The sequence below is a fragment of the Rattus norvegicus genome, chromosome 4, assembly GCF_021556685.1.
Source record: "Rattus norvegicus strain SHRSP/BbbUtx chromosome 4, alternate assembly SHRSP_T2T, whole genome shotgun sequence".
In the NCBI taxonomy this organism is placed as follows: domain Eukaryota; kingdom Metazoa; phylum Chordata; class Mammalia; order Rodentia; family Muridae; genus Rattus; species Rattus norvegicus.
Window position 1 is genome coordinate 35,955,773 of NC_141537.1, and position 23,603 is coordinate 35,979,375.

The window sequence follows — 23,603 nt, forward strand, 5'->3', positions numbered from 1 at the left end:
TGCACGTATTACATTGATTACTGTCAGAGCAGTGTTGTCATTGAGCTCTCCACAAGAGTGTGCTTCCTCGATGTGCTGACTCACCATTCCTGATGCTGTGGCTGTTTTCATCTGTACATGTCCAGTACCAAGGATAGAGAATTCCTATTAGACAATGGAAAGAGCATTTGTGAACCATTTTTTTCTTGAACATTCCCTTACCTTGTCCTAACAAAGACCTTTGCACACTTGCACACTGTGTTTCTCAGCTATGAGTCTGGAACTAGGGTTACTGACCAGGACAGAGGGGCCTGGGCCCCAATTTCACTGAGGCTATGTGAAAAAAATGATAGCGGTATTGTTTCTCGGCCTTGTTTTCTGTAATCAATGTGATTTAGGAGCGAAGAAATATCATATGTTATTTTCTGGTGCTAGCACACACTGTAAACAGAAAGGATATTCTGTCAGTGACTTGAAAATCTGGTCAGAAAGAACCAAAACTTAAATTTATTTTCATAGTCCCAGTGACCCGCTGAGTACTTCTGAACTAGTCTGTCTAAATGACTTGGCTGAGGGGCTCTAAATCCTAGTGTTCGACTATTCTGGTAGCTTTCAGGTTCTTATGGGGAGAGGTGTTTCTATTGATTTTGCTTCTCAAGGAGGTGTGTTACTTTAAATCACTTGTCTGTGGGTTTCTCTGTGTAGCCTTGGTTGCCCTGGAACTTACTCTGTGAGTTTCAGGCCAGCCCAGTTTACAGAGACCTGCCTGTCTCTGCCTTCCAAGTGCTGGGATAAAGGTGTGCGCCTCCACAGCCCGCTCCACAGTTTTCGTTTGTGTTGGTTTTGGCTGTTGGTCAGCTCTGATTTTTTTTTTTTTTTTGAGTTCTGTACTCACATTTCCTTAAAAGGCAAAAAGCAAGTATAGATTGTACTACTACTCTCAGGGGTTGCTGGAAGGCTAATATACCAGCACTTTCTTAATAGTTTTGATAGGTAATTTGTACTCCTTTTATTCTCAACCAGAAAGAAAAGTATTGGACCTAGAGAAAAATGCCTCTCCCTAAAGTGTACTCAGTCATTCTAGGATTCCACTCAGCAGTACTGAACCAAGGACTATAACTTGCAGCCTTTGGCTCCCAGTTTTCCACAGAGCCAATACCATACTATTTTGTTTACTATAGTTTCATAAAGAGTTTGAAAATCGATGTATTCCAAATTTTGCTTAGGCTCTTTTGCCTTCTTTAAAACCCCTTTATATTCATGTGAGTTTAATTTGACTTTGCCATTTCTTAATTGTTCCTTAGGCATGCTTTTTTAGAGTACCCCTCCTTTCATAAAGAGATGAGTCCATGTTGGTACACAGGCCGTATTTGTAATAGCTATACTTCTTTGCTTACCTTATTGCTGTTACTTCTTTATCATCCATAGTTTGGATAAATTTTCTTTTCTTGAAGTATAAATAGACTGTTCCTTTAAACAATGATATCTCTGTGGAAATGTGTGTGTGTGCTATTTATTTACGCGTTCAGAAGCTTCCTTGGGAATAGTTTTCAACCATGAAATTTTTCTGTCTGCCAGAAGACACAGGCAATATTTAAAGACATCTTTGACTGGGGAATGGGTGCTACTAGCATTTAGTAGTTAGAGGTCAGAGATGTTCTAAAATCCAACAACATTAAAAAAGGTTTTACCCATAGCAAAAGAATTAACCAAATTATCCAAAACCCCACTTGTGCCCAAATTGAGAAACCCTGTTTAGTGGCCTAAACTTAGAAGCAGAGTTGATGAAGCTTATGATATGTGCTATTTTATGAGGTGAATTTTGGCAAAGTATTGAGAAAATATTTCTAATGTAGGGAGATGTATGGAATTAAAACCAAAGTTCCTTCAGTGATGTTGATGATATGGTCTGACATAACTGCAGCTATTTTGTATGCAACCTCCATGTTGCTCATGTACCGCCCCTCTTACTTTACTAAGACCAATCAGCTTAAAGGTCTAGTTAGCCAAACATGTACCACTTCCCTGCCTGCCTTTTATACTTTGGCACCTGTTTTTTCCTATAAAATTCCTATAAGATTGGTACCACACTTAGGCTCCCAAGTGCTTTTCTGTGGTCCTGATTGATCACTCTGAATCAAGCATTCAATACATTTTCAACATATCTGAGACTGGGGTCTAAGTGGTCAGTGCATGGCTAATCCCATACCCCAACAGTTGGCAAGTCTAGTAGTTATGAACAACTCAAATGTCCAGACCAGGTTGAGTAGCCCCCATTTTAGCTATTCACTCAGTATGAATACCAAATCATTAACTTTGTGAACTGAAAATTGCTGGTGCATCTGTTTCCCTTTGGAGGACTGCAGAGACTAATAGAATACTAGGCCAACCACTAAAAGCTAAATTACACTATTAAACATAGAGATCTTCACAGTGATGAATGTTAAATATTAAGAGGTTTAAAGACTTTGTGTAGTGATTAAAATGTTTAGGTAAAGCAGAGAGAGGAATAGCCCTCTTCCTGGATTCTGAGGTCCATTTCTAAGCTTTCTAAGCATGTATATACTTAGGTGTCTGTGGTTTTGTACACCATCTGACTTCTAAGGCAGACCTCTACCAATCGTTTGCAGATTAAGGACTTTCCTAATGTCTGCAAAAAATGGTTTAGAATCCTAAAATAAGATCTACTTGAAATCATGTCTGAAGACTAAAACTGTGACTGTTTGTATCTGTTTAATCAACTGCAGAAAATTTAGTGATGGAGCCCAGCTGGTGACTTGGGAATGAGAAATTGCCATACTCTGGCTCAGGAAGTGTGCATATCTAACCATTCTTTCTCTGTGTGTCTTCACTAGACATATGCAGCAGTGTTGTGGCAACAAGCTAAGGACAGCAGACAAAGTTCAAGCGGAAAAGCATGCTTTGGCACTTCTCTCCCAGAAGAAAAACTCAATGACTTTCGTGATGAGCAAATCGGACAGTTGCAGGAGCTAATGCAGGAAGCTACTAAGCCGAATCGGCAGTTCAGTATCACCGAGTCTACAAAACCACACTTGTGATACAGTAATCTTAACGCACCTCCTCTATTCATCGACTCTAAAAGTATACTCTTTCTGCTTCATGGAATTGTCTTATTTTTGCACAGTATGAACAATGCATGATCAAGATCACAAATGGCGCACTATGCCATCAGTGCAACGACATTTACTTACTGTATGGAATGTAGTTTTATGGAATTTAACTTCTGGACTGAAGAAAGTACACTTTGGAATTATGCTGAAAATTTTTTGTATATGAATTTGTTTTAAATTCTATTCCCATCAAACCTTAGCCCCCTGATTTGTCTCTCGCTTCATCAGTTAAATAAACATATAATAACAGAAGATGTGGAATTCCAATAAGTTTATTATTAGACATTGTGATTCTGAAAGTCCCACTATTTTCCTTTAGTTGTCCATACCTAGCTATCACTCAGAATTTCCTCTTTGAGTCACAGTGAAAGCATTAAGAAAAGCTTTAAGATTCAATCATTAAGAATATCAGCTATTGTCTAAAGGTTGGGGAGATGAAAAATACTAAGTTGACCCATACATTTTAAATTAATTTATCAAAACCTGCATTATGTTGGGCGACCTATTGGATACTGAAGTGACACAATTTGGGCCAGGCAGAAAGCTCAACTCGTAAAGTGTTTGCTGCAAGAGCACGAGTCCTGAGTTCAGATTCTAGTACCCATGTGAAAAGCAGGTATGGAGATGCAGGTCTTTAATCCTAGTGATGAGAAAGCGGGGACAGGAACATCCCTGCAGCCCACCAGCCAGTGTAGCTGAAGCAGCAAGTGTCAGACTCAGTAGGAGACCTAGTCTTAAAAGGAGTGGATTAGTAGAGGGAAGATGGGTTCTTTAGATCAACTACCTGTGACACTTGTATAAAGATAGGTTCTTTAGATTGAGAAAAACAAGCTCATGATAAGGGTCTTGGAGTTAAGGGTCTGGGGAGAATCCTGTGTGGTCTAGGTCTGAAAGACCCCCGGAGAGGACCTTTCCCTCAGGAGGAGTCCCAAGCGCCCAATGACCGAGCCGAGTCCACTCGGATGCAATCAGCAAGAGGGTTTATTGGAAAACACAGGTACCTGCGGGCACACAGTCTCTTCGGAGGACTTGCGCGCCCAGCAGCTCCAGCATGGGGCTTTTATAGGGATTGGGGAAGCAGAAGCGGGCGTACAGAAGCAGATGCATAGTTATGGGGATTGGTGGATTCAAACGAGGCACATAGACATGTTCACATATGATTGGCTATTTCACCTGATGAGGTAATAAGGTATAGCTACACACATTGGCAGGTTTGGGGCATCCTGGATGTCGGGGGCTGGGGGCTTATCTCTTCCTGCCAGGTGGCCTGTGGGTCAGATCCGGTACTCCTGGTCTGTTCTGTATTCCTTTCCTTTTATGGTCTGTTAGTTCTAGCGGCAGGGCGGGGCTGCCTGGACTTGCTTTTCACAGTGTTTAGTCCTGAGTTGAAACATACTCTTTTAACTTCATATTTTTAAACCTTAAATCTGTATAATTTTCCTTTCAGGTCAACAGGCTATTAACCTGCTGGGCAGGTAACAGCCAGTGCAGCCGTTTAAAGGACCACCCCTGTGTGTTTAACATTCCATGTTTGCCTATTATCTGTGAGCACAAGGATCTTCATACCTCCTACACTGAACTAACCCTTATTTCTAAAATTTATATGCTTTTTATATGTGATCTTTCTAATATTAAAAATTAAACTTAGTTTTCCTCCCTTCTCAATAACCAAATGATATTAACATATACCCGATTCATGAGTTAGTCTGCAGTTCAGCTTAGATGTTACATTTCCCTAGAGGTCTCCTCCTCAGGAGTTCTGATAACGCCACGTGGTAGAGTGCACAGTAGCCCTAGCTCTCTGCCGCTCTTGACAGCCATTTCTGTCTATAAGTGTGTAGCTCCTTCCTCATCCATCTAGCTGGCCTTAGAACTTGATCTGCTCAAAAGAACAAACGTATGGTCCAAACTTGAGAGCCTGGCACACTTCCACCAGTATCATTAGAAACTTGCTCTCCTGGTTGCCACATGGGCTCCTTCACCAGGGGACCTAAGCCTGTGAGGGAGATTAATCACCCTGTTCGGCCAACAATGTTGGTTTACAAAGGTATTTTGAGACATGGAAAAATCACTGGTGTTGTTAGTAACCAAGAAGAGATGCTTTGAAACAGACTTTTCATAAAGCAATAGATTTTCTTTTCAGTAACATGGTGGACTTTATACAACTGATCACCTTTCTTACTGGAGCTCAAACTTTTAGGTGGGATAGAAAGGAACACTCAAGTTATTGGTATCCTAAGGGACAAAGGAACTTGAAAGCCAACTTCTACAAGTAGAAATGCGGAAGCCCTCTGCCTGAGGGTGTTTCAGGTTTGATTTGACTGTCCCTGAATACAGTGTGTGCCAAACACACAGCTCAGAGCCCGTCTGATGTGGAAAATCTCAAGAAGATTGTTTTTCCTTGAAGCCAGTACCATTATGACTGTACACTAGCAGAGTAAGGGAGAAGAAAGCCTTCTGAATACTTGGGCAGAGTTGCTGGTCATTACAAATTCAATTTGTGGCTAAAACAATACTTTTATTCTATAAAGTTTCTATAAAGTGATGTCCAGTAAGTACCTGAGAAATGTAAACCATTTGGGAAGATACCAGAGCCACAAATAATTGTCCAAGTTTAAATAAACCCATAAGGTAAATTAGCCTCATAAATAAGACAATAGAGACACACCTCCTGGAGTCTCTGGTGTTGGGATTAGCAAAAGTACAATACAGAATGAAACATTTGCAAGTAAAAGGTAGTTAAAATGGCTGTAGGAAATAAAACATCACATGTTTGAAAGACCAAAATAGAACTTAGAGAAATAGAGATGGAATTTAAAACAAAAACAACCACAACAAAACCTTCAATGGGCTTTATAGATTAGGAGGGCCTTAAATAAGAATTGTTAAAAATTCAGGACAAAAGATGCCGAGGCTGTTGTGCATGAAAGTATCAGAGTTCATGAAACAACATCTAGCATGTGAAAGCCTCACTAATTCATACCTATAGGAAATAACCCCAAAATACTTTCCCCCCAACATATTATTTGTGAATTTCATATCATGTACCCCAATCACACCTCCTAGTCTTCCTTGGTCCACCCCCACCCTTGAGATGCCCCAGAAAAAAAGGAAGAAGTCTAATTTATTTTGCTCATATATTCATTGGACCATGGTCAAACTCCCAGTGGCCAGCCCCTTAAGGAAAACAGTTCTTCCCAACCTGCTCTGCTGCCAGAAGCCATCAGTGTGGAGAGTTATACTTCATTGTCCTTATCACATTTACAAGAGTTCTCTTTGATAGTTTCCTGTCTAGGCTTTTACTGTTTCAGGGGTTTACAGGGAAGAGTTGTGACAGAAGCTTGTGTCTCCACTGTGAGTCTACAGTCATTGATACCACAGCAAAGGTTGCTTCTTTGCCCTTTACAGCTGACAGAAGCACAGATCACAGATTTCTACATGGTTTCTAATGACAGCATGGAGCACGGACTTAAATGCAGGCCAAAGTCCAGATAACCTTCAAAAGAGTATCAGGGAGTGCAAGCCAAGTCCTTGAACAGTCCTGGTGGCCCAATCATAGCCCTCTTTCCTCCTCCTTTATAGTTCTCAGAAGGTACTTGGAAACCATTAGTCATGTAAATCCTGAAACAAAAGGAAACCATTTAGAGCAGCCTGCCTCTTGGCTCAACACATATCAGGTCACCCTTAGGATATGAATCTCACAGTGAACTGCCTCTAGAGGACCCTTAAATACAGTGTAAGCCAGGTATGTGTAAATGAGAAAGTCCACCCTCATCTGCTCTTCTGAGCTTTGGACTAGGTGGTTATGAATCTTAAGACTATTCATGACCCTTGATACTACCAATAGTAAATGGATTTCATATATAGTAGACTTTATAAATATGTCTGCCCAGACTCTTGGTAGTACAAATTGTGATTGAAGATCCAGTGGGCAGATATAGTGACCACTGTGCAGTAAAGTTTGCAGTCAAACATTTCCCTGACTTCTCAAGAGCAGTAATGGACATCAGAAACCACCTGAATGGCTGTTGTTAATTTGTGGGAAGAAAAATGGCTTCAACTTAAAATTTTGTATCAATCAAATATATTTCAAGAGTGATGATAGACCATATATAGACATTAGGTAAGTGTGTCACCTGAAAATTCTTAGTAAAATAAAACACCTCACCTTCTCTCAGTCTATCTCAATATGGGTGAGTCTAAGGCATATATTTACTGTATGAAGGAATATTGATGTTTCATGTAGTTAAAGATGAGAGAATTAAAATAAACATGGAGAGTAATACATTGGGTAACAATCACAGCTGGTGTAAATTTGGATACTTTGAAAGAAGAGTATTGGTATTGGTTAATTTTAAGTATGAGTGATTTATAGCATTGCAATTTTAAATAGCCATACAGAACTTAGTATACAGATTTGAAGGTAGGAGAAAAATAAATGAAATGGTAAAAACATTATGAAATAAGGAAAACAGAAAAATAAAGGAACAAGATTTTAATTGAAAAATAAAAGTAAATAGATGCTTTGGTTTGACAATGGCCATTTTCTTGGAAACTCATGTCTGGGGTAATCTTCACTGTGAGGCACTAGAAGGGTAGACAGAATCTGCCTTTGGGAGAGCTTCAGGACTATACAGAATCAGCAAGGTAGAGCCCCCTCCCCCTCCCGTGACTGAGTACTGGTGACTTTATAAGAGAAGACAAAGAGACAAAACAAAAGGCATCCTTAATCTCCATGTGGTACTTCTATAGCCTTTGGATTCTGTCAGTAAGAAGACCAACCATTACCAGATCCAGTCCCTCCACCTCCGACCATGACTCTGAGCTGAAGTAGATTTCTAAAGGTAATGGCATTGATACTGTGGTGTCAACAACAACAACAACAAAGGGATATAATGATGGATATAACGCAAAATGTCATTAATTGTTTTCATTAAAGAAAAAGGATAAAGTGATCCAGTTAAAGGCAATTTTAAGTAGTTGAAGAAGAAAATGACTTATGCTGTTAGGAAAAATTGCATCTGAAGCATGATATATTGAATTTCATACAAGCCAGATGAAATTTTATGTGTATGATAAAAGTGGCAAAATCATTGCTATAACTTTACTAGGAAGATAATTCAAAGTTTTATTTACATGGCAAGAAAGTGATCAAGCGGCCTCATACTTTAGAAGGCTAACACAATTCCCAGTAATTCACATGTCAATGAAGAAACCAGGAATGTAACAAACTCATCAGCCATGAAAATGACCAATAAGATATATGGGCTAACACAAAAAATACAACACTTGGAGTAAATTGATCCACTCCAATGTGTCTACAAAGAGAGGTTTTATATGAGAAGTATATATCTTAGCCAGGCAGGGTAGCAGACACCCAAAATTCCAGCACCTGGGAGGAGATGGAAACAAGAAGAACATCAGTTCAAGGTCATCTTCCACTATGTGGTAAGTTTAAAGTCAGCCTTGGCTACATGAGAGATCCTGCCTCAAAAACCTAAAAGGATATACCTACATTAGTAATTTTGAAAAATAAACCACAGAAGGAAATAATGATTAAGCCAAGAAGGATAAATTTTAAAAAATTATTTTTTAAAAAAACAATCAATCATTGATTGTATCATTGGTAGATCTGGAGGAATGTTGATTAACAGAAAGAAAAAGTAACTCATACAGGAACAAAGGAGGATGCAGCTATTTCTGTTGTAACATTCAATAGATAGGATATTAAAAACAACTTAAAAACACATTTATAACATCCAGAAGAAATTGACAAACTTTTCAAAACTTAAGGTTACCAAAATACACTAAAAAGATGTTGCTACAGCAATGAAAGACATATCGTCAAAAGTTTATAATGATTCCAGAAAGAAAAGGTCAAGCCTAAATAATCTTTGGCTAAGCACTGCCAAGTATCAAGAAAGAAACAATTCTAAACTGAAGCTTTTTCACTGAGCAGAAAGAGAGGAGGACTCCCCCTGTTAGCTTTATCATGCACCACGTGAAGTATGAGAAGGGAAAAACTAGTGGCCAATTTCACCTATGAACGTGTATGGAGAAGAATTATTGAGACAAATCTAGCAAATAAGTTCATGACCTGGTCAGGTTTATGCCGGGAATCCATTCCTAAATGAGAAAAACAATTGTGATCATATTCCTCATAACCAAACTAAAGGAGTTAGTCATGATCAGATGAAAGGTACAGAAGCATTTGTTAAACATTCTGCTTTTATTCATGATGAAAATCCTTTTAAATTAGGTGTGAAGGGCACTTCAATCAAATTAGAGGATTTCTACAGATGTCTGCAGCAAACATGAATCATTGGCAGCATCTCTTTAATGTTCAGGGAAAGGCAAGGCTGTCCATCTCCTCCAGCTTTTATACATTTCTGCATCCTCTTCAGCATGGTTCCCTGAGCTCTGAGGGGAGGAAGCTAATGGAGACATCCCATCTAGAGCTGAGAGTTCCAAGGTCTCTCACTCTCTGTACATTGTTTGGCTGTGGGTCTCTGTATTTGTCCCCATCTGCTGCAAGAGGAAGCTCCTCTGATGACGGATGAGGAAGGCACTGACTTATGAATATAGCAAAATGTCTATATTCAGAATTTTATAGCTACATCCCTTTAGCAGAACAGTATTGGAAGGGACCATGATTTGAAGAATGATAACCCAGATTCGAATATATGTAAATGCAAAGAGTGTTTATTCTGCAGAAGTCTAGCATGCTGGGATCTCCCATTACCACAATAGAGGGCCACTCACATGAAGATTTTTTTCCCCATAACTGTTAAGTCACTATTACAACAGTGTGTGTGTGTGTGTGTGTGTGTGTGTGTGTGTGTGTGTGTGTGTGTGTGCTATTTGTTGTTTACAGGTGTGGAAACTTACTTCTGGGTCTTCATTTCTATTCCTTTGATCAATATGTCTATTTCTTTGCCAATACTATGCCTTTTCCTTTCTTTTGTTTTTTACATACTTTGTATTACAACTTGAAACTGAGGATGGTGATACCTCCAACTGTTCTTTTATTATTCAGGATTGCTTTTGGTAGTGTGTGTGTGTGTGTTCCCATATGAAGCTGAAAATTGTCCTATTAAGTTCTATGAGGAATTGTGTTGCAATTTTGATGGGGATTGGATTGAATCTATACATTGCCTTTAGTAGTCTGGCTATTATCACTATATCCTACTGATCCACAAGCATGGAAGATCTGTTTCCTGATATCTTCAGTTCCTTTCTTGAAGTGTTTGTCATACAAGTCTTTCACCTCCTTGGTTAGAGTTACTTCAAAATAATTTTAAAATTTTCTAGGTTATTTTGAAAGGTGTCATTTCCCTAATGGTTTTTTCTACGTCCATTTGCCATTTTATATACATTTGTATATATTTGTGTGTTAATTCTGGATCCTGCCATTTTGCTGAAAGTGTTTATTGGCAGTAGGGATTTCCTAGTGAAAATTTTACGGTCACTTATATATCCTATTGTATCGTCTGCAAATAAATATATTTTATTTTGTCCCTTCCTATTTGTATCCCATTTATCTCTCTCAGTTGTCTTATTGCCTAGACTTCAAGTACGCTATTGAATATGTATAGAGAGAGTGGATTTGTCTTGTTCCTGATTTTAGTAAAATTGCTTCCTGATTTTAGTGAAATTTCTCTCCACTCAATTTGATGATGTTGGTTATAGGCTTGAGATAAATTGCCTTTATTATGTTTAGGTATTTCCCTTGTATCCCTAAACTCTCCAGAACTTTTATCAAGAAAGGATGTTGGAATTTTATCAAAGAACTTTTCTGCATCTAATGAGATGATCATACAGTTTTGTCTTCCAGTCAGTTTATATGGTGGATTACATCTATTGATTTACACGTATTTAGCTATCCCTGCATCCCTGGGATGAAGTCAAATTGGTCATCAGGGAAGATCTTTTTGATGTATTCTTGGATTTGTTTTGCAAATTATTTACAGGGAAATTTTGCATCTATTCATAAGGGGAATTGGTCTGTATGTAATTATTTTTCTTTCTTTTTATATGGTTTGGGTATCAGGGCAATTATGACCTCAAAAAATGAATTGGCCAATATTCCTTCTATTTCTTTTTTGTGGAATAATTTGATGAATATTGGTGTTAACTCTTCTTTGGAAGTCTGGTACAATTCTGAGATGAAACCATCTGGTCCTGGCCTTTTTTATTTCAAGGAGAGACTATTAATAACTTCTATTTAACTAGGACTTACAGATTTATTTCAATTGCTTACCTGTTCTTGTTTTAATTTTGGTAAGTGTTACCTACTGAGAGAATTATACATTTCTTTTAGCTTTTCCAATTTGGTGGAATAAAGGTTTTTTAAGCACATCCTGATTCTATGATTTCCTCAGTATTTGTTATGTCTTCATTTTAGGTCCTTATTTTTGTAACTTCTGTAAAGGTTTATTAATCTTTCTGATTTTCCTAAAGAACCAACTTTTTGTTTCATTGATTCTTCATGTTGTTTTTCTTATTTGTTTTTATTTTATTTACATTAGCCTTGAGTTTGATTATTTTTTTTCTTTCCATCTATTCCTTTTTGGGTCTGATTTCTTCTTCTTCATCCAGAGCTCTCAGGTGTGCTATTAAGTTATTATTATGAGATTTCTCCTTTTTTTTGATGTAGTCACTTAGTGCTATGATCTGGCTTCTTTTTTTCCCCCAATAAACAAAAATTTTACTGAGAAGAGGAGACTTCAAGAAAGAAAAAGCACATGTTCTGGGAGTAGTACAGACAATGGGAAGTAAGGACTGTATTACTTACCATAAGGTGTTAGTGTTCAACTTTCTATCAGTTTAGATATTTTAGATGAGCAAAAGTGTTTAGTAGGAATCATTTGGATAGCTCGTTTTATGATTATTAGCCTGCATAATAATTTATATGAACGTACCTTGAATACACATTTTCCTTTAAAATTCCCTTAAATTTGCCCTAACTTAAAGAGCACTATCAAAGGAGGTTTAGCGAACTTCAGACCCTCACAGGTTTTATAAAATGGCAATAATTTTAAGCATGATCTGGCCTCTTAGTACCATCTTCATTATACCTCATAAGTTTGCTTATGCTGTGTTTTCAGTTTCATCCAATTCTAAAATAAATTTTTATTTATTTTTAATTTATTCCTTGACCCATTTTTTTTCTTGTTCAGTAGTGAGCTGTTTGGTTTTCATGAATCTGTTAAGATTTTTGTTACTGTTGATATCTATCTGTAATCCGTGCTACTCATATAGGATGAAGGCTTTTATATCAGTTGTCTTGAGTTGTTGGCCAAAGGAGTCCCATAGGAATCCCCAAACTACCCATTCTGTTACCTAGAATATAGGTTGATCTCCACAAACTGAAGGCAAGGCCCCATTGTTGAAGACAACAGCTACACCACTCACTGAACATGGAGAAGTCAACCTGGTTCCTACATAGAGATTTCATCCCTATATGCTAGTCTCTTTGGTACAGGAAGGTACTCTGTATGCTACCAAAAGAGAAATGTAAACACCCACACTGTCACCAAGTCTTTGATCTATCTGGGGTCCTGCCCATGAGATATGCTAGGGCAATGGTGGCATAATCTTGTGGGAGTAACCAATCCATATCTAATTTGACTTAAGGTCCACTCTTGGAAATAAAACCCATACCTAACACCGTTTCAATGACTAGAAACCTGAGACTAGATAGCTCAGAGATCCTGGGTAAAAGTAAATTAACTCTGTTCTAAATAAACAAACAACCCCACAACAAACAAACACAGCAGTAAAATGATTTTTAATGACATTCTGCTATACTCATAGATCAGTGCCTTACTCAGCCATCATCAGAGAAGCTTCCTTCTGAACCAGCAAATAGAGAGACCCATAGACAGCCATGAATACAGAAATAAGAAACTTAAGAAAACTCAGCCTTAAAGGGATGTTTCTATCAAATCCTTCCCCACAGGCCTCAGGGAACCTTGCAGAAGAGGCAGGAATAATATAAGAGCGTCAGAGGATACAGGACACCAAGAAAATAAGGCCCTCTAAGTCAATATAACCAAACACATCTGAACTCACCGAGACTATGACAGTGTGCACAGGTCTGCACCAGTCCCTTTGCATATACACTATGTCTTCCAGTTTAGTGTTTTTATGCAATTTCTTACTATGTGAATCTGTGGGTCTCTTTCTTTTGCCTTCTCTTGGGCTATTTTCTTTCTATTTGTTTGTTTTGTCCAATCCTGATGTGTTAGTTTTGGTTTTACTTTATCATATTATGTATATTAAATTTATTATTATCCCTAATGTACTGGCTGGTTTTGTGTGTCAACTTGACACAAACTGGCATTATCACAGAGAAAGGAGCCTCAGTTGTGGAAATGCTTCCAGGAGGTCCAGCTGTAAGGCATTTTCTCAACTAGTGATCAAGGAAGGAAGGCCCATTGTGGATGGTGCCATCCCTGGACTGGTAGTCCTGGGTTCTATAAGAGAGCAAGCTGAGCAAGCCAGGGGAAGCAAGCCAGTAACATCCCTCCATGGCCTCTGCATCAGCTCCTGCTTCCTGACCTGCTTGAGTTCCAGTCCTGACTTCCTTTGGTGATGAACAGCAATGTGGAAGTGTAAGCTGAATAAACCCTTTCTCCCCAGCTTGCTTCTTGGTCATGATGTTTTGTTCAGGAATATAAACCCTGACTAAGACACCTTAGAAGTTTGTTTGCTTTCTAATGAGAGACAGAATGTGGGTGGATTGAGGTGGACAGGTAGGTGCAGAGGAGCTTGGAGTAGTAGAGGGAGGGGATATCAGGAAATTATTTTAGAAAAAAAAATCTAATTTCAATACAAGGAAAAAAGTTGCTTTTTTTTAGTGAATGTTGGGTGGTTGCTTCTTCGAACTTTCCTTCCAGTCTCTATTCTCTTGGTAGGACACTTGGTAGAAAAACATCTAGAAGACTTTTATAGCTGAATTAGCTTTATATACTGTAACAGAGTTGTCTGTATGAAGAAGCTGAAGTGGGGTCTCTCACCGCACTTTCCATTCCTTCATTTTTCAGAATGCGTCAGTTCAAATAATGTATCCTGACTCTCAGCATCAGTGAATTAAAAAAAATGACTTATCCTGCTTCATTTCTTATTTAAAAATCTGTGAGATCTGCTAGGAATAATTATGGCCTGTAAAAAAATGGGTTATTGTTGAGCAAATTATAAGATTAACTTGTATTAGTTTAGTAAGTATAAAATAGGGTTCAATGTCAGATACCTCAAATTGCATACCCTTTGAGGGTTTCAAATTATCTTAGTACAAAAGCTGAAAGAAGGTGAATATTGAATAATGATTTCCAAGCAACTTGAAAAAAATACTAAACTGAATAGTAACACATAGCCAGTGAAGGCTGCCACTCACGTTGGAAAACCCAAGACAGAGCTGTAAGAACAGTATAATTTTACATGTAAAATGTATGTCACAATGAACGTGTAAGACAAACTCACTCAAAAGCCATTTGATTTAAACAGCAGACTAAAAATATTCATCTTGGATTTAGATTAATCGATATTTTACATCAATTCCTTATTCATTTATTTTTATTTAATTTTTCATACAATATATTTTGATCATGTTTTTCCCTCAGATCCTTCCCATCTCCCTACCCACCCAACTTCAACTTCATGTGCTCTCTTTCTCTGTGTGTCTTTGTCTCTGTCTGTCTCTGTCTCTCTATCTCAGCACACATATATAAACACATAAAACAACAACAATAACACAACACAACAAGTTGAAGCAAACAAAAACCAACTTCTTTAAAGCAGAAAAACTTGGAATTTGATCTCCAAGTTTAGCATTGGGTCTTGTAGAGTCAAAGATATACTCCATGTCACTTAACGTTTTGCCCAATCTTATCTTTCTTATAGACAACTCAGTGTGTTCCTTAAGGCTTTGACGTTTGATTTGTTGACTGACCACATTGTAGGTTCTCAATAGACACATGTTTAATAAAATAATGTCTAAAAATAATATATTGGTAAGGATTCAAAAAAAACTTAATGTAGAATCCTGAATAGAGGAGTGGCTAGAGATATCAAAAGAACTATACAGAATATCATCCTAATGCTAATGGTTCTGTTCCTGATAATTTTGTCAACCTGTCATAAACCTTAATATATCTGGGAAGAAAGAACCTTAGTTGGGGTATTGCCTCGATCGGATTGTCTGAAGGTAAGCCTATAGGGCATTTTCTTGTTTCACAACAGATGTGGGAAACCTCAGCTCACCATGAGTGATACCATTTGTGGGCAGGGGGCCCTGAGTTATATAAGAGAGCAAGCCAGTAGGCAGTTTTCCTCAATAGTTTCTGCCTCTACTGCTGCTTGACTTCTCTCTGTGATCAACTGTGACTGGAATACATATGTCAAACAAACCTCTCATCTTAAAGTTGCTTTTGGTCATGGTGTTTATTACAGTAATGGAAAGCAAATTAGGACAGTTGCCAAGGAAGAACAGACTTGAAAAGATCTTAGTGGAGAGAGTATTGGCACACGGTTTGCTATGTTGTCCCAGGTGTACCTTCTCTGGATACTGAGCAAGCAGGAGCTTGGCCTCTGACAGGTGCAATAGCATTGACAGGTGTAGTTATAAAGCAAGTTGGGCTTTGGAGATCTGCTTTCTGGTAGACAGTTCTCAGTATGTAGTATGAATGTCTTCAGGGCTATGGCTGCTGGGCCACAGTTTGGAGTGGAAGTTGTCTGTATTCAGAGGGCACAAGAAGTAAGCATGGAGTTGGTGAGCTGGCTCAGCAGGTAAAGGCACCCACTGCCAAGTCAGACAACTTGAGTGTAGTAGCTGGAATCCACATAGGAGAGGGAGAGAATTGACTCTCTCAAGTTCTCTGACTGTTCCACAAATGTAGCATTCGTCAATGCTCCCCCCACCTACATTAATAAGTTTTACAGAGTCTATTATGAGGTGCATGAATAAAGGCTGATGGGTGAGGACATCAGGACATGAGCAGGAGGTAACAAAACCCTAGATATTCACTGTCCATGTCAGCGGGGCCATGTGAGATGGTCACTCTTTCATGTTGGGCAGCAACTGTATATTCATTACACTATTATATTTCTTCCCAAAAGAAAATGCAACTGGATTGGTAAAGATGACCAGTTGGTTAGTACCGACTGCTTGTGATCTAGCAAGTGACTCTTGAGACATTTGCATCAAAGACACATAGCACTTAGAGGTTTTCGCATGGGTCACAGATGTCTTGGTATTCCCTTAAGTACTTCTGCCTCAGTTCTACATGAAGTACCCCTTTCTGTTCATCTAAACAGTCATATCCATAGATAGAAAAAACTTTACCAGAGTCTGCTGTACTGGGACATGGCAGGCTAGGAAGCAAATGATAGATGGTAACAACCCTTTCCAAAGAAGGAGAGTATTAGAACGTCTAAGCCCCTAAGGACCCAGGATCATAGAAATAGACCCTAAATCTGGACCAAAAAAGAGAAATCTATCCATATTCTAAATAATTATGCCCATTCTCTCCTATTTTGTTCTTAAGATTCTGCCCACAGATCTCTTCTTAATTGCCTTTGGATATTCCTCAAGTTCCTTTGACTGATATGTCTTCACTTTCCCCAAATCTCAGTCTCTAGGTCCAAAGTCTTTGCCATAATCTACACATCTATGAATCCTTCTGTCCATTGAACAGCTACCTTAAGCTATCCCAAGCTCCAAGTTCAGTTTGATAATCAGTTCATCCGAGGGCTCTAACCCTGATTTTCCTTCCACATTTGCCTTTTGTTTCTGCATTGGATGACTTAGCCTCTGCCATTATCAGAGTTAAGTGTCATCTTAGATAAGCACTGTTTTCTCATTTCCACATTAGTCAAGTTTTTTTCCCTTTCTACCTTTATGCAGTCCTTGCCTCAAGTCCTGTGGATTCTAATAACTATTATTCACATGATTTCTGTCTATGGTTTCACTTACTTAGTTCAGGTCACTATCTCATTTGAATTTCCCTTTATACAAATTTTTAAATGTTTTTATTTATGCATATGAGTGTTTTCCTGCATTGATGCATATGTATTATGTGCATCTGATGCCTGGGATTGCCGGAAGAGGAAGTTGGACATCCAGGAACTGAAGTTAAAGACAGTTGGGAGCTGTCACTTTCTGTTGGAAGCAAAACCCAGGTCCTCTGAAAGAAAAGCAGCCATCAGACCATCCACAATTTCATTCCTATTTCTGCAATACTCTCCTGATTGCCACTGCAATCTCTAGTCTATTCTCTAAGGGGCAATGGTAATAATTTTTCTCAAATTTACACTTGTATACAGTCTTACACTTGTATACAGTATTTGTATATACTCTTTTAAAAATCCTTCAATGTTATCTTATTTGGGATAAATACAAACCCTTAATTGGTACTGCAAATGCTCCGTGATGCAGACTGTGCTTAGTATCATGTAGAGTCCAGTCAGGGGACAAAAACTAAGAGAGTTTAACATGAAAAATTGTTGACTATTGATGATCTGATAGAACAAGAAGAGTTCCTTGAGACAGTACAGGGACAGCCTATATAGGAAGCAGCCATCAGTTCAAGGGCAGAAAAGCTAAACTGAAGAGGTTAAAATGACCACGTTTTCAAAGCTTTAGTGGCCAAGCCTAACATAGCAGAAACATGTGCTTCTGAGAAGGGTAAGGCATGGCTCACTAGCCATCTCTTCCATAGACTGTGATAATATCACTTTTGTGAGTTCTAGAAATAGAAAGTTAGCTTCAAATTTTCCACTAGTTCTTCTAGAACAAGAAAGTGAGCCTGGGTGGTGCATTGAGAATAAGGAACAGGAATATCAGGAAATGCAAGCCTCTTCCCTCTCCAGCCAGTAGTTTTTCCTCAGTACTCTTTGTTGGCATAGCCTAGCAAAAGCATTTGGCAGGGCTGGGATGGTGGGGTTGATATATCCAGGACTAGAGTACTTGCCAAGTATGTATGAGGCTCCAGGCTCACTCCCATGGGTGAACAGTACAGCAACCAAATCAAACAAAATAAAACCACCAAAAACCATTTGGCAATACCTCAGAATGAAAAAGCAGGGTGGAGAAGGGAGATGGAGCCATTGGTGACACCCTCTCCTTTGCTCGCTCTCTACGTGATCATGTTTCTATACACATGGCTTCTAAACACAGCACATACAACTTCATGTCCTCACCCAGAAGTACAACTCTGAACTGTATGCATAAAGATATGTTCATTTTTCTTTCAAAATGAAATGCCCAAAGTCCCAGTCACAAAGACACCAACATTTATAAGTAAGCACAGTATTTCTGGGCAATAATAATTATTCATCAAAATTAGTCATTGTTCCACCTCAATATTTAGTCATCTAACGGCCAAATTACAAATGCCACCGACAACAAAACTTGCATAAAATGAGAATGATGTGAGGAAGATAGAAACATACAGAGAGATGCGTACTCAATTAAATAATGAGCAAAGAATAAAATATCTGTTTATACATCCTTATGTCTGTAACTACTGCTACAGTGCTCACAAGGCAACAGTTTTTAATCTCCTTCCTCTCCTATTGATCATGTTTCCTCTGTTGTCAGCTATACTCTCAGCAGGTAAACAAATGTTTGTATTCAGTGAGACATTCTGAAGCTTTATTTGTGCACAAATCCCTGGGTATCAAGTATTCATTAGATTCCACGCATAGTTCTTGCTACATCAAATTAAGGCAGCACCCCCACACCCCCACACACACCCTTTCCTCTTGGCATCAGAATCAATTGCCCAGGTCAGTTGATTAGCATCTTCTTCACTTGTTTGATTAGTGGCACAATCACCCCTTCTGTTAGGTTAATGGCTTCTTGGTGATTTGAATTAGAAGCCTAATGAACTCAATGTGTGTGTTTTCTGAAATGGAGTCTCTGATTAATAAAAGCAGAGTGGTGAATGAAGCAATACATAGCCATTGACTTAGCAGAGAGATGGATCCAACCACTGACCCAACAAGCAATGATTGTGCTTCTGACAAAGCACTATAAGCAGGGAAAGTCAGTTCACATCCCAAATACATGTCTATTCCAATGAGATCAGATTGCTACATTCAAATAGAGACAACAATTATGTACTCGATCTGCCTCACCTCAATCATGTACTCTCTGCTCCCCTATGGAATTTTGGCATACCAGAGACTCATCAGTGATCTCTGATATTGATAGATTAGGCACTCAACAATAAAGGTATCTAGGTTGGCCACAATGAGGGAGTGTTTGTAACAGAACCTATGTACAGCTTCTTACTACATTTTAAATAGTAAATTTGCAAATCATAGTTGTATGTATGTATGTATGTGATCAAAAGCAATGTTATGGATTAGGCATGTACCTCAGTGGTAGAGTACTTCCTTAACATGCACAAGGCTCTGGGTTGCATTCCTGGAGCCATAAAAAACAGACTTCTATTAACCTTGATTCTAAGAAAGGAACAGTTATTTGTCCTATGCAAATAGAATGTATGTCTTAATTATGGTTTCATTGCTGTGAAGAGACACCATTACCAAGGCAGCTGTTATAAGGACAACATTAAATTGGGGCTGGTTTATATGTTCAAAGGTTCAGTCAATTATCATCAGGGTGAAAAGCACGGAAGTGTGCAGGCAGACATGGTGCTGCTGGAGGAGTTGAGAGTTCTACATCTTGATCTGAAGGTAGCCAGGAGGAGACTCTATTCTACAAGTAGCTAGGAGGAAGCTCTCTTTTGCAGGCAGAACTCGAGCACTGCACTGGGCAAAACTTGAGCACTAGGAGACTGCAAAGCCCATCTACTCAGTGACACACTTCCTCTAACACTTTTTCTTTACACCTATTCCAACAAGGCCACACCTCATAATAGTGCTTCCTATGGACCAAGCATATTCAAACCACCACAATGTATTATTCATTTAGACAGAAATTAGGGGTAAATTGTAACTAAAAAGTGTATAAGTGAGTATGTAAGTAAATTAATAGGTGGGCATACAGTCCCATGAATTTTCATGGACACAATGTTAGAAGGAGTCAGTTGTAACACTTTTCAGTTGGAACTTCCTAAGCTATGGTCATATATCTGTAGCCACATAATTTGAGTGTTTAAATTTGGAAACCATATGGAGACATCTGCGCAATGAAGGAATCCTAGTTATTGCTTTACTGGTTTCCTCTGGTTCATGACAGGCAGAACAACAGTAGAATGAAAGATTAGGAGTCTGTTTAAGATGCTTTATGTCTCAGTATATCTGTTCTTTATCCATGTAATCACCAATATTCATGCAAGTATGTCCTGTCAGTTGGTTTCTTTACATTTCAAGCTTGCTTGATTCTCCCATTTCTCCCTTGATTATACAGCTTTTTTACTTCCCTGTCTTTCCCCAGATGATTCCTGCTTTCTCTGTAGCTTTCACAATGTTTCAAAGCTTAAGAACACATATTGGTCCATAAACACACGTCTGTTAATTGCTCCATAGAGTACTGGAATCTATATCCTGCTGATGTGACATGGACTGGCCAATAAGTCAGAGCCAACCTTAAGAAGCGCTCTTCAGTACTGTAGGTCTTCCTGCCTCATCATGTGTGTGCACACGTGGGAATCGTAAACTAGTTTTAAGTAGCACGTTGGGACTCTCCGTTTTCAGGCAATAGCCTGAAAAACAAATTGTATACCTTATAGTTTGTAGGTGGGTTTTCACTAGAGCTTTACATAGACATTAAATCTGAACTAAGAGTCATAAAACATTTTTGCAACAATTGCTTTAGTGTAAAAGGGCGAAAGTTCTAACTCTGTGAATTAAGATTCTTAACAGCAGGAAAAGAAACCTCTCTACAGAGTTAGCAACTTCTAGAATGGTTGGCCTCTAGAATTCACAACACCAAAAACAAACACTTTAACTGTGTGATGTATTGTATCTGAGCTGGCTGTAGTTGGGTGGGGAGGGGGTTTCTATTGTGCTAGCTTGCTGATCACACATAGGAGTTTAAAGATGAGATAGCAGAAGGATTACTCCAGAAAATCCAAATGCTTCTGTTATTGTTTCTACTAGAGGATTTGCTGGCTCTACCCATATGCCACCTGGTGCTCACTTTAGCTTCCAAGTCTCATGCTGGTGGGTGTGGCTGGCTGAACATGAATACAAGAACATTGGCACAAACTTCTAAGACATAATAGGCTTACCAAGGACAACATGATATTGGTTTAAGATATGGAGGAAAAAATATCTAGAGTCATAGAGCCCCAGATGTCACTCCTAATATCTCCTGTCACTTGCACTGGAACATACTCTGCTACAATAAATGAGATGCTGAGGTGAGCGTGGGTCACACCAGCAGAAGAAGCCATAGGGTTTAGGATCCCCAAACAAAAGCTTTGTTGACTACTAAAGAATATCTGGAAGATGGGCCAAGTTCTTATTTTTTGGTGGAGCCACAGTTTATAAACTGTGGTATGTATAATAAATGATCTTGACAACTAGGCATACAAAGTTTAGGCATATAACATTTGGATTTTCCATTTAACTACAGTTGCTCTTTCAATAAGTTTAACTAATGATAAATTATATTCAAGTATTCCTGAAGCTGGAATAAGATTGATAGTTTAGCTAGTAACCATTTCGCTCACCAAATGCAGAAGCCTGAATAAAGGAAGTTGAGAAACTGATGTTGAGTTTACTGGGTATCAGTAATTTGGGAAACCAAAGAGGGGTGATGTTAGAATTATGTTGTGTGGATCTTAATAGGACCTGTACCACATGGTCTGATGGGTGAAAAGCTAAAGTGATATTAACTACACAATACCTGGCATGGGAACCTAGGGCTGGGCCTCGGGTATTCTTTTCCCTGGGCTGCAATTGGGACAAATCATATGTTCAATTTGGTTTTTAGTATCTGCAAACTTTTTGTCGTAGCAGTTAGTTTAGGCACAGTAAGTACTTCTATCATTTGGGGTAACTCTACTCCACATCACTGTTCTGTGCTATTAGGAAGTTCACTTGACAAAAGAGATTATAACTGCTATCTAGAAAAAAACCACCCCATATCACAAACATAGGTCTTAGTTATCTTTGATCCATTTTCAGATTTGTTCAATATTTCATATTAACATAATACTTCTAAAGGTTTAAAGTATCTAAAAATTTTTTTCGGTTCTTTTTTTTTTGTTTTTTGTTTTTTGTTTTTTTTTTTCTTTCTCGGAGCTGGGGACCGAACCCAGGGCCTTGCGCTTCCTAGGCAAGCGCTCTATCACTGAGCTAAATCCCTAACCCCTAAAGTATCTAAATATTTTTAAACTATTTTGGATACCTTACTTTATATGAAAGTAGTTGCATTAAGCAAATAGGACTACATTAAAACAAATTTCATTAGTTGATGTATCATCTACTTTTGAGACCAAGTGACATTGCCTGCAAGAGTCTGCCATGAAAGTACCTGTGGACAGAGGATAGGCTTGTCCTCTAAAATACCAGGAATTTAGTGTCTGGGTTCTGGAGCTGAGAAGTCCAAGATCAAATTGCCAGCAGCCTTAATCTCATGTAACTTTAATTTTCTCTGCAAAGCAAAGCAAACCAACCAAACAAAAACTTCCCAAATGCAGTTACACTGAGCTTTAATATAAAAATGTGAGGAGGGAGGGTGTGATTCATTTCATGATCTAAGCCAGTGTGTTCTACAGGTATGCTGATGAGAAGGACTGGTTTGTTACTTGGAGTTGAAAACTCATGCAAGAATTCTGGCACGCACACACAAAATGCAACAGATTAAGCTGTACACATATAGTCTTTTATTTCCCTCTGTTTGCTCTTTCTACTTTACTTCACTTTCCTCACAGAGTCCTTAGGTTTTGTGTAGGAAAGGGAAGGTGTTCAGTTAATTATGTCTTCAGGATGACGAACTTCAGAAAGCCATAAAATGCGACATAAGGGCTATAGAAGCAACAGAGAAAGATGTATTGGTTAAATCAGGGCAAGTTTTTTGCCTCTCTCTGACAAATGGGACTTACTTCACTGTAATTGTTGCTACAAACCCATCCACCCATCATTTAACAATTTCTATGGATTAAAACCTAATTGTGTTGAGGCATGTAGTCCAGAAAACATTGATAATTCAGAGGAGATCAGGAATGAATACACTCAGCTAATTCCTTTGAATACTTATCAGATGCAGTTTGGTCTTCTTGAGAGTGAGGGTCAGTTTCATTTAGGAAAACAATCAAGTCTGACAAATACAGTAGATGATTAATGTGACAGAGAGCAGAGCATATTCTATGAAATGTGAACGATAAGTGGGCTGACTTCCTATATAGTTGAAAACTACTTCTGCTGAGGTTGTGCAGTTGACCAATATGAGTGTTAAGTTTGTGTTTAAGTTTTTGTCTTCTCTGTTCTCCATGTGTCCCTATGGCTTTCAGTTGTAAACTCAGTGACTTAGCCTAGACCTTGAGTTCCTTAGTTCTCTAAATGGTCTGCAGG

General features: G+C 38.5%; 1 protein-coding gene across 1 annotated transcript in view; it reads left to right on the plus strand.

Annotated features, from left to right (window-relative positions):
- Window positions 1-3,362, plus strand: part of Sdhaf3 (succinate dehydrogenase complex assembly factor 3) — a 60,205-nt gene extending 56,843 nt beyond the window's left edge. Inside the window, exon 2 of the mRNA NM_001412565.1 lies at window positions 2,835-3,362. Within this exon, the coding sequence (NP_001399494.1) occupies window positions 2,835-3,038 (204 nt within the window). The 3' untranslated portion in view covers window positions 3,039-3,362. The remainder of the gene's footprint in view (window positions 1-2,834) is intronic.
- The last annotated feature ends 20,241 nt before the right edge of the window (window positions 3,363-23,603 follow it).